The sequence below is a fragment of the Xiphophorus couchianus genome, chromosome 20 (genome assembly GCF_001444195.1).
Source record: "Xiphophorus couchianus chromosome 20, X_couchianus-1.0, whole genome shotgun sequence".
In the NCBI taxonomy this organism is placed as follows: Eukaryota; Metazoa; Chordata; class Actinopteri; order Cyprinodontiformes; family Poeciliidae; genus Xiphophorus; species Xiphophorus couchianus.
In genome coordinates, this window is record NC_040247.1 from 1,815,431 (window position 1) to 1,827,635 (window position 12,205).

A 12,205-nucleotide genomic window follows, 5' to 3' on the forward strand; every position below is an offset into this window, starting at 1 on the left:
CTCCCCATGCTTCCTTAAGCTGTTTTGTTTGCTCTACATGTTGGGCTAATATGTTTAATCTCCCTCTTGTCATTCTCAGATCTCCATCTGCACTCCTTTGTTGTTGGTTTTTTTTCAGCTCAGCTGAACTTGTAGTTTCAATTTTTCATGTCTGCGTTGTTGCTCTGCTAGAAAATGTAATGTCTCATATATTGGAAGGGATTTTTATTCAGACCAGAGAGAATTCATTGGCCTGGCTCTCCAGCGGTGAAATGAAGTTGAACTTGACCTCATGTTTCACAGACAGAAAAAGGAGATGCAGAAAGATGAACTTATCATCCAAAGCGGTTTCCACTTTGTTTCTAAATGCTGCCGGCAGAGATTTCTAACTCCAAGCAGCACGAGTGCATCCAGTTCTTAACCTTTAATGTTGAAAGGATTGCAAAGCATGCTATTTGCATTTTGACCCAGTGTATTTACATAGAGATTCCTTGTACACCAACGTTTCTTTGGGTTTTATTGGGTATTATTGGGTTTCTAAAGCTTAACTTTAAAAGCTGTGTAAGATTCATCTCATACTAATTGCTTTGATTTTAGCATGTTCAGCCATTACCATCCACTTGTAATTTAATACATAACTTAGTACTATAAGGATTTAACATCATTTATATTTCAGTTGCAATAATTGTTTGACTCCTCAGGATCTAATTGCTGAGGTTCTGGTGATGCGTCCTGTAATTAACGCAAACAGATTAAGATGTTCCTTACAGAAATCCAACGGCTGCTATAATTATGTTACTTTGGTTTGGTTGGATCTTGTAGTGAACTTGAGTAAAATATGTAAGGTTATTGTAGGTTCCTGTACATTTTCATCTTTGACTTACTGGAAGTTGAGTCTTTTGAAGAGTGTGTGCATAGTGGCCATTGTATTGCATGCATTGCTTATTGTTTTCATGGTAAAAATGGCATCTGCTATTTCCAGGTGTTCCTGACTCTCTGCCTGTGCTTGTTGGATCTTGGACTATTCCGCTGGTTATTCATTTGTCTCCTCTGTCAGAAGTCAGAGCCAGGCACCGGCTGGGTGATGCACGATTCCTCCAGACCTCGTGTGTAATTCAGTGGAACTCCAGTGCAAACAAATTTGATCAAGACTCAACCATCAGTTCATGAACCATCTCTGCATTCTTGCTCACATGCCTGAATGAGGACACACATACACACCTGACAATTCATAATGCACACTTTACTGAACTGCCACAGTAGAAATAGGGGTGAAGTCTTGTAGAAGGAATTAAGAAACAATAAAGGAACACTGGGAGCCCAAGTCATCCATAACTAAGTCTTAATAAAGTCAGAGGGAAGGAAGTAGGAACTTTATAATACACACACCGCCGAGCATGAAGGACTGCATTAACATACACATAGTGACAGCATAAAGGACCTTCAGACACGTGCACAAACTCCCAGCACACACACACACCACAATGGTGTGCAGGTAACTCTGTACACCATTTTCTCTTACTTGCATAGTCAAACTCACACATTTTCATGCTTGATAGTGTTGTCTTGTCACACACAAACCTACATGCACACACACACACGCATATTTGTGCCACTGGAGGTCAATAAATCCACCCATTAGCATTGAGATGTTCTCCATCATAGTCACTGTTGTGGAGCTGCTGCTATGAATTCATTTCATGCCTGGCTTAATGCATATTTGACCTTGGTGAGCTTATCATGTGTTTTCAAACACCCTAAACGTCACAATAAGGTCAGCACACCAACATGTCTCAATTTAGGTGAAGAAAAAAACAGGCATTTGCAATTCATGAAGCAGACTGTCTAACAAATGATGATGGTCAGCAGGCTGTTGAGCCTTTTAGGCAGTTTGGTGGATGTGAAGGACTCATGCAGCTGTTGCATCCTCTCTTATTGGAAACTGACCCGCAGCTGTTGTTACTTTAGGTCTAGCAGATTGGCAATGCACCAGAATTGTGGGGATGCAACATTCAGATTGAAGATGTAACGAATATAAGGTTGTGCTGTAAAGGTTCCAGGTGAAGTCTGAAGCCTCCCTGCAGCTTTCCGCACCATGAGTTTAGGAGTACCATAAATGTGTCTCTTAAAATAATCATCTTCAAACTAATCATTAGCCTGGATCTCACAACACGTTTATAACTGAGGAGGTGAAACACCTTCAAGAAACTAGTACGGTCTACGTTGAGTCTAATTTCATGCTGCAGTATGTAACCTTCGTAAAAATAGTTTTTACATATTTGTTCAAATTTTCATGATGTGATGATAATAGAAGACAGATGATGTTTAAAAAAATAAAATGGTAAATGGACTGAACTTATATAGCGCTTTTCCAGTCATTTTGACCACTCAAGCACTTTACACTAGAGTCACATTCACATACACATTTATACACCGATATGCAGATCGGTAGGCAATTTGGGGTTAAGTGCCTTGCCCAGAGGCACATCAACATGTGGCAGGAGGAAGCTGGAATCGAACCTACAACCTTCCAATCGCAAGACGACTACCAAAGAGCCACAGTCACCCCAAATAGAGTTCCTCTGGCTTCTACTCGGAAAACGGAGTTCACATTGAATTGTTTTGTATGTGAAACCAAGCTGATGAGGCTGTGAGTCAGCAAAACCAGTTGCATGGACTCGCATCAGCCAATGCTTCTAAATGTTTAGCACTTCTAGAGTTTATTTCCTTCAGTGAAAGCAGCAGATTGTTGAAAAGGAGCATCATGCTGTATGACAGCCCAATATCTCTCTTAGTTGGTGTGTATTACACCAACCTCTGGGTCGACTGTGGTCATTTGATTAAAACTCTCTATTACACATATTTTCTTAGTTGGAAGTGCAAACACATTCATTAAAGAGAAAATAGCCACATGATGTATATGAAACACAGAGAAGAGAAAACAAAAGTAAAAAGGCTCTATTTATTGTAAGATGATTCTTGAAAATGAATTTAAAAATCTGTTAGGAAGCAGCAGTCTTACCTCAGGAGGATTGACCTGGCAGCTCTGGAAACAACTTAGAAAACGTTTAATAATACAGAGAAGCTGAAACTGTGCATATGGGAAAAACACACAGCATAATTGAGAATCAACTAACACTGCTTTGATCTAAAAGGTCAAAGAGAGGTCATCACATTTATAACTAGTTAACTTTAATTTAAAGACATTTCATAAAGATGTAGACTTCTTCAGGAGTTAAAGCCCCGAGACAAAACAATAAAGTTGCTGTTTTAATGGTTTTATTGAAGTCATTTGGATTCTATGCAGTACAAACCTGCTGACACAACACTGGACACAAACTCTTGCTTTGGTGCCAAATATCATGAAAAAAGTTCAGAGGATTTTAATCAGAGGAGAACTTTTCCTCCAGTGAACAAACTGACCTTTTTAAACTTCCTGCTCTTTTCTCTGCAGTTACACTCTTTTCCCCCTGGATGTTACATTCCCCTCCCTCATGTCTCACACTCTTCTGGCTCTTGTAGTTTTTCTCATAGCTACCTCTGACTGCTATCATAGCTACCTTTATCACTACTATCATGTCTCACTAACTGCTTCTGTCATTTCTAGATTTATTTTAGACATGTATTGCTTTATCACCTTTCTTCTAACAAAACACAATTTTCTGGATTTTCTTGTTTAAGCCAAATTATCCTTAATTTATCACAGGAAACTGGTGTTTACATGGACTAATTGTAGAAGCTACCTCAGGCCGCTAATAAACCAACAGAAGTTATTAACATGCAATTAGATCTATTAAGAAATCATGGAGTCATGCATTTTCATAGCACATCTTTTTTCCTCCTTAAGACAAAAACGACGACACACTTTGCATTTATCCAGTCTATTGAGCTGACTGGATGTCAGTCACCTTAATACCTCAGCAGTGAACAGAATGTCATTTTATTTATTAAACACACAACACTGGGATTCTGACACCTCTATTAGAGACTCATTTCTTCTTTGCTGTTTCTGAACTTTTTGTTGGTTTTCTTCCATTTCTCCTTTCTGCTTTTGTCTATTACTGTAATGTTTATTTGCAGTTCATGTTTTACTTCTCAAAATAAAATAATAATCTCCTTGTCTGCTTGTCTGTCATTGTGTGGACAGATGGAAGCCAGCCGTCTCTTGTCCAGCCATCCCTGACATTACAGAGTTTTCCTTATGGAGGCTGTGAGTCTGTGGAGCTCTCCTACCAGAGCGGTACGTCACCTGGACCTGTCACCTTATAAAGTTTCTTGACACATTTGTTTTGAATCTGGGCTCTGTAAATGAACTGAACTAAGGTACAAGTCATATAATTGTACCTCATCCTAACATGCAACTGGTGTTTTGTGGTGAGAAATGGCAGCCATATTGGAGCTGAACTTTGGGTTTCTTGGTGAGCTCAAAGTTTAATGGTCAAAGTTCAGGGTTCAACTATTATTTTTGTTGCATTTCCAACCAGGAAGTCATTTTTCAGAGAACTGTAAATGTAAATCCACACAAACAATGGAACTATTTCTACCTAAATGTTTGACGTTTAATTTGATAAGTATTTTGACTGCTTCTAACAAACCCTTGACAGGCTAATTAGGGTCCATTAACGCCAAAGGAGTTGATCCAAAATAAGCAACTTTGTTTTTCACATTTTGTTCATTGAGTTCTGTCCAGATTATTTGAACGGTTTCTGTGAAAAACGGCTTTGATCTCATAGGTCAGTTCCAGGCAGGCCAGTTTCAACCAGCTATTCGAGTTGCAGATCTGCTGCAGCACATCACACAGATGAAATGTGGACAAGGATATGGCTTTAAGGAAGAATATGAGGTAAACACACACTCCCACTCACAAAACAAAGCATGCAGTAAAGCATGCGGTAAAGCAATATTTAGCTTTCCAGATATGGAAAGCTAAATATTGCTGCAAAAAATCTTTTTATGCTTTCTTTAGGTCATATGAATTCAGATATGAGGAAGATAAATCAGGTTAATTGTTTTTTATATTTTAAGAAGCATTAGCTCACTCTTGGCGTAGTTACAGCACATTAAGGATTGTGTTTATTTCTAAATTTATTCTTCAATGTTGTAAAGTTTTTACATTTTCCCATGGAACATGCTTCATTATTAGGGAAAAATAATAAACATAAACTATAAAAATGTTGTTAGTGAGTTTGAAGAGTGCTAGTTACAGCCAGAAAATCCTACTTCAACTTTCTTCTTTCAAACCCATTAGAAACTGGGACAAAACTCAAGGCTAGCGAAGAAGTAGGCCCTCGCTTTGAAGCACAAAGATAAAACCATGTTAGAACTTATGCTTTTTAAAATCCTTTAGTTTTATAAAGCTTGAAATACTGATTCTCCACAGACTCGCACTAAGTTCTCAATTGAACATGTTCTAATCAGTGGTGATTAGATTGTTTCATTTCAGCAGTTGCTGAAATAAAACAAATATGGGAGGCAACTTTGGTGGAGTGAAATCAGAACCTGGTGGGTAATGAAAGGACCAGATATTCAGAACCTTTCCTGGTTAAGCAGGGTCAGTGGGAAACCCACTGTCAATCAAAAAGTCAGAGGGAAACACAAACAAGAACTTAAGCCTTAAAAAAAGATGTGCAGGTTCACAAACTGTGACTTATGAATTTGTGTCTCTGCAGTATCTGTATTTGACATTTGACCCTGTACTTTTGTGTCATTAAAGAAAAGTCTAAAGCAAAAATACAACAGGTCATTTAGAGTTTGGTGTGTGCACTTTGAGGAAAACTTTAAGTCCTACAGCAGTGAGAAACACAGAGTGAAAAGAAACAAGATTATAAACGGATCATTTGGAGATTACACTATGGCATGGATGTATCTTAAATAATGCAAGAAACATTTAATCTTTTAGATTGTAAAACCTGAATGACTTTTATTGCAGCAAGCTCCGACTTTTTGTGTGAGTTAAAGAGCTTCGAATAGGGTCAGGTGTTTTCACCAGTTCTACCAAATTCCTTGTATTGACAACAAAAAGTTGATAACAGAAATCACAGCACATTATCCACAATAAGCAACACTTTTGATGTAATGTGTTAGTAAATTTATGGGACTTAAAAATATGACAGAAATGGTGGAAAACAAATGTACTGAATAAAACATAAATGTTCCCTCAAATGGAGGCACCATATGAAAATCTGAAGTGTGCAATTTAAAACTAAGACGTCTTACTTTTCTTTCTGATATTTGTTTAATTAGAACTCAATCAATTACTTTAAAATAAAATTAAAAACCAATTTTTGAATCCAGAGGGTTCCTCAACATTTTGCAGTATTAAGTCCTTCTGCATATTTAAGCTGCTTGATTATTCTGTGAGTTGATTAGTTGCCTTTCATGAAGGTGACAGGTGCCATGTGAGACAAAGGGGTCATATTTATTATTAATATATGACCAAGCTGATAGAGAACAAATTAATTGTGAGCTTCATTTTCAGTTTTTCCTTCCTCTTTTTTCAGTGTTATCAACATTAAACTAATTAATTTAATGCACCATTTATTATGGAACATTTTCAAATTATTGCATTGTCTTCTTTAACTTATTTACTTTTCTTCTTTCCTTTAATTTATTATTCTGCTTGGCTATCCCCCTTCCTCTGTCCTTTAAAATCTGTCCTGATTTATTTCTTTGTCTCTGAAGATAAATGTTAGGAAAGGCACCAGGAAGAGTCTGTTTTCATCTCCTTCAGCCTCCCATTCTCAGAAGAATGAATATTTTCTATTACCAACTCTGCATGCGTGTTGAAAATTGTCCCTCCGTGATACTGCGACTTATATTTTCATTTGCTTCTTGTCATTTCGCTTCAAACCCACTGATACGTTTCAGGGGAGAGAAAATGTGATTTATTCTTGAGTGTGTGTGAGTCTGTGTGTAACAAGGGGACACACACACACACACACACACACACACACACACATGCACCCCACACACACGCAGAGTGGGACTTCTTTTTTTATGATTCCACTTGTCTCCAGCAGCAACTGATTTTATCCACATTAGAAGACTTTGTAAGTTTATCTTCACAATATTTTGTTCAACGTATTTTCTCCTCTATTTGCTGGAAATGTACATCCAGACTTATTTGTTCACATCTAAAGCTTCTGTGTAATGAATTAGCGTCCACCACAAATGGCTGCTATGAACAGCTTTTACTTTTCAATGTGAGCATACAGACACTGTGCTGTGAATGACATATTCTGAAAATGTGTTTTTTTTCCGGACTGTAGTTAAATTTCTCATATCTAAAGCATAAAAGTCAAAATTTCTGTTTTTGGTTTAATATTTCAGAATATATTTCATCCGCAAATCCTAAGATATAATAAATATTGCGATTATAAATGGCTCTAACAGCAACAAAAAAAGGAGAAATACTTATAACAATACAATACTCTAAACTAAAGCAGTGTTTCTCAACCTTTTTTGGGCCAGATGAAAAGACGTACAACAATGTTTAAACTTTGATCCATTTGCTCTGCAACATTAAAACATAAATAGAACTGCAACTACATTAATCATAACTCTTCTTCTCTTCAGTGTTTCTGACAGTTTCTGGTGGTGCAGCTCTGTGCTGCCTTCAAGACAATGGGATATCGGAGTATTATCCATAAAACTTCACCCACATGGCATAACTGGTCAAACCAGAGCTTTCAGTGGGAAAACAAAAGTTCCAAATCCTTTTAATTACATACAAATATGGGATACAAATATGGATGATATTTTTCAATGACCTCTCTATTGATTTATAGATTAATAGTTTTACTGGACAGAAATTACAAAGAACAAAGCTGGTTTTTAACCAAGTCCTAATGAGTCAAATTGAAAGTGTCATGAAGTCATCATGATATTAACACTGACATGAAAAATAACATTGAAGAAATAAATATATCAAATCTAATTAAAAACATAAATAAGTGATGAGTTCCTTACTGTTATGGTGTGTAAGATGTATTTATTCTTATTACTAGATGTGGTCCCAACAAACTCATGGCACTTCAACAATATTATTTTACCTTTTATCTGAAAACAGTGTCTCTTTATTCTTGCCATACAGTCCTCTGTATTAATTATTGCTCCAAAGGTCTTGCCATACCAGCTTATTGCTCTGTATTTAATATAGTTTCTTAGTTTATTCTTGCATTTTGTTCTTCATTCATTTCCATTTAGATTTCTCTGATTAGTATTATCCTCTCTTGGTTTATTGTTACGTTCTCTTTAGTTTCTTTCTTTTAAGTTTTATTTTATCATGTATTGACGCTCACCATCATGCCATTCACCTGGCGCCGCCTAATCATCATGTGTTTCATAATGCATGTTAAGGTATAATTGTTGTTAAACTTTTTCAACAGCCAGTGTCAGAGTAGAAAGAGTTTCAGTTCAGAAGAGACTCCAAAATCATCCTGAATGTTTAGTTGGTACTAAACTTGGCATAAAGTCAATTGTCCCCTAATGGAGTGAATTTGGTTCCACTGGTTGCCTGGAAGTAATTTTAGTAGTTTTTTGTTTTACTCCCATCACTGTCAGAATTACCCTGTTTGAACTGAAATCCTTATTTTTAGACTGTTAATTATCTGAGATTTTGTTTTCAGATTCAGTGGAAAGTTATTTTTCTTACAGACTGCTAATAATAAATAGATAAAAAATATTTTGTAAGATGAATTTTTAAGTGGTCTGTGTCATATCGACATTGCACTGGTTGGTCCGTTGAGTTAATAATAAGGGGCCTTTGTGCACCTACATGGTCCATCAGTCACTTTAGTATGAATGTTAGAAACAAAGTCAACAAAACAAGACAAAAATATTTCTTTAAAACAGATCTTAAAAAGTTCAACTTTTCATCTGTCTTTAAAAGAGTCTTGTGACGTCTGGTGCTCAGATGTAGAACAGAAAGAAATAAGGGGCTTTGATGCTTTTAGATAAAATTTTTCCTTCTGAACTTCAGGGCAAGAAACAGCAAGTGAACTGACTCAGATGTGAATAAATGGCTGTGAGGGGAAATAAAAATGTCCTTTTGCCTCATAAATGTAGCCCACATCTCAGCACAGCTGCAGTGCTTCACTTATGTATTTATGTATATGGTCACATTTCGGTCCCCAGTGCAGTGGCTCTCGGTGTGCCTCTGTCTGCTTACACACCCCACATGGCGTCTTTTTGTCCCCGTCTCTGTGTGTGATGTGACCTACTGTGTTGAAACCGATTAACCTCACTAACATTGACGGCAGCCACATTGTCAACATTTTGCTCCCCAGTGGGAATACACTTCTTCCATTTCAAGTAAAATCCAACTTATTTTTTAAATGTGGCACCTGAAACATATCAAGCAGCCATTATGTTATTGCAATGCAAAGGGCACATTGCAGCTTCAAATTTTTGTTACATTTCTTCTTTTTCTCCTTCTTTTACTGTCTAAATGTCCAGTTCTCTACCTCTTAGAGTTGGAAGACATGTGGCTTGATTGGGCATAGTGCTCTATGACATTCGGTAGAAGGACATTGCCCATATTTCCATTTCTATATGTAGTTTCTTCATTATTTTGTTTATTTTCAACCCAAAACTCAGGGGCAGTATTATGTAACATTTACGTTTTTGAGCTTTCCATCATATTATAATGTTATACTCCCATCAAAAACATGCCTGGAGTGTTGCCTTGATTCGTTCATGCATGTTTGAGAAATTCCTTAATCTCCATGGCAACCATTCAGCTGTGAAAAACACCTGAGTGGACCTACCTCCGCTTTCAAGGACGAAGTTCCACCTCAGGGGAAGCGTCCACCCCAGAGCAGCCTTCCCCTGCGACCGCCCCACTCAGCTCCTAAAGACTAGCCAACAGCAATTAGCAAACACCTGGTCCAACTGCACATCCATTGAACACCTGTAAAAACGTTGTTAAAGGGTTAATCAAGGAGTGATGTGATGACTTCCTGGAGGCAGAGTTTAAGAAAGCAGGTTTTAAAGAGACAGAGGTTCAGGCTCAAGGTGTTAAAACAAAGTAACATTTCTCTTAAGTCAAATTTAACATATTTAGAATTTTTATGACAACTGAAGTGTTTCCCAAGCACATATATCCATTTTATAGTACAATCAAGTGACATTTACCTACAGTTGTTTTTATATACAGCATAAAAATGCTGTGTATATCAAACATGACTTAAAATAAATTTGACTTAGACCAGGTGTTTGCTAATCGCTGCAACCATTAGTGAGGAAGCAGAGCATTAAAGTAGTGTTCTTTTTGTAAGCCTACTTTACTGCTTAAAAAAATAATAATGCAAATTTTTAAAAAAAAACCCAAAACCCCACCAAAACATAATTGCAGTAAGTAATTAATCAATTAATCGCATGATAAATTAAATGAGATTGATATTCTGTTGTTTACGGAGACAACATAATCCATTGTATTTAGGATTTTGATTATGTTTTTTTTTATTTCCGTTTAATGAATTGCATTTGGTGGCTGCGTTAAAATATCTTCCAGTTCAGCATAAGGTGATGTTTACAAAAACATTTATTGATTGTGAGAGGGTGAACTGGCATTCTTATATCAATTCAATGTTGTCTCAGAACAACAATATTATTGTTTATTGCAATAATTTATAGTCCAGCTAAATTTGTTATTGTGACAGGCCTAGTTATGTTAAGCATTCACATGGTTAAAAACACACAGGGAACTTTAACATTTCTCTGCATATTTTTGTATTAGCATAGAAACAAATCTACAGTATTTAAAACTGAACTGACTTATGCTGCTTTTACAGACAAAAATATACAAACTCCAAATTCCATGTGCCAGAATCAATTTTCTGCTTGACTAAGCGATATGTTTAGGTGTCTATTTTTCTGTCTCATTGCATTTATTGTGAGTGTGTGCATGTAGGTCAGATCACTGTCTGAAAGTGAAAGCTGTTGTCTGGCCTTCTTAAGCCCTTAATGGACTCAAAAACGGGGCTGTTCACTTGTCCCTACTGGGAGATTTTGAGCATGTGAGTGACCTGAGAGCGTTGGAGGAGTTGTTCTAAAATAGTTCAGTGTCCATATGGCAGCCTTTGAGAGTTGGGGTTTAGTTGCTCCACAGATGCTTGCAAAGGACGTTTTTGTCATATTCTCTCTCACTCAAAGTGCATTCAACAAGAAACTAAAATAAATGCGTTTATGATCACATATACATTGACTGTGGTGTTAGTACAGTAGTTTGTTCACGAAAATGCATGATGAAGAATGCATAAAGCAGAAACCCCCATTAGAGCGGCTCATGCATGTTTTGTCCTTGCTACGTCTGAAATGCTCGTCACACAGGCCAGCGCCTCAGCAGGGAGGATGGACGATCTGTCTTTTCTCCTCTAACAAAGGAATGAGTAAATATTCTTTCACTGGAACCCAGGAGAGCAATAAATACAAACTTTATTCTCTCCTTTTTTTTCAAAACACTCTACAATTTGAAAACACAAAATCTTGCCAAGTATTTTTGGTTTAGTTTCTAGGGCCAATAACAAAACTAACAAGGGTTAGGTTCTTAATTCAAGTGTAATAGGATATTTATGATAGGAACTAAACCACAATGCTTGGGAATTTTTTTTTTTTTTTTTTTTTTTGCTTAATGCTGTTTGGTTTTTGGCAAAAAGTGGAAGCTTTAGCAGGTTACCACTACAAAAGCTGGAAGAGGGAACTGGTCCTGTTTTTTTTATTTTTGGAGTTCACAAACATCCCAGAAGATACCTGACTTCTCTGAACTATTTCTAATTTACTTCTGAATAAAATGTTTTTATAAGATTAATCAGATTGTAATTGTAGTGAGAGTTTAAACTCTATCTTTGGTGTCACAAGTATTACAGAGTGATACCTCTGCAATACTCTGCATATTCATGTTGCAGTTTCAACTCACGCCAGCCAAAGTGTTGCTCCATGAGCTCCGGGGTTCCCACCATATGTACATGCATCTTATTGTGTGTTCCTTCTCGGTTTCATGACAGTTTGTGTTTGTGCACACATCAGCCCATGCATGTCTACATGCGTCTCTGCAGGCCCTGGCGGAGGGACAGACAGCACCTTGGGAGACAGCCAAGAAGGATGAGAATCGCAACAAGAACCGCTATGGCAACATCATCGCATGTGAGTACTGCACCGACTTTAATGAAGACAGGTTTTATTTGTTTTACGGAGAGCCTTAAATCATGTTAAGGTTTCATTGTGT

At 37.0% G+C, this 12,205-nt stretch overlaps 1 protein-coding gene across 11 annotated transcripts in view; it reads left to right on the top strand.

The window, feature by feature from the left end:
* ptprt (protein tyrosine phosphatase receptor type T) overlaps positions 1 to 12,205 on the top strand; it is a 319,822-nt gene that overhangs the window by 255,324 nt on the left and 52,293 nt on the right. For all 11 annotated transcript variants that reach the window (XM_028003113.1, XM_028003117.1, XM_028003114.1 and 8 more), the window contains 3 exons: positions 4,127 to 4,219; positions 4,713 to 4,822; positions 12,036 to 12,123. In XM_028003113.1, the coding sequence (XP_027858914.1) occupies positions 4,127 to 4,219; positions 4,713 to 4,822; positions 12,036 to 12,123 (291 nt within the window). The remainder of the gene's footprint in view (positions 1 to 4,126; positions 4,220 to 4,712; positions 4,823 to 12,035; positions 12,124 to 12,205) is intronic.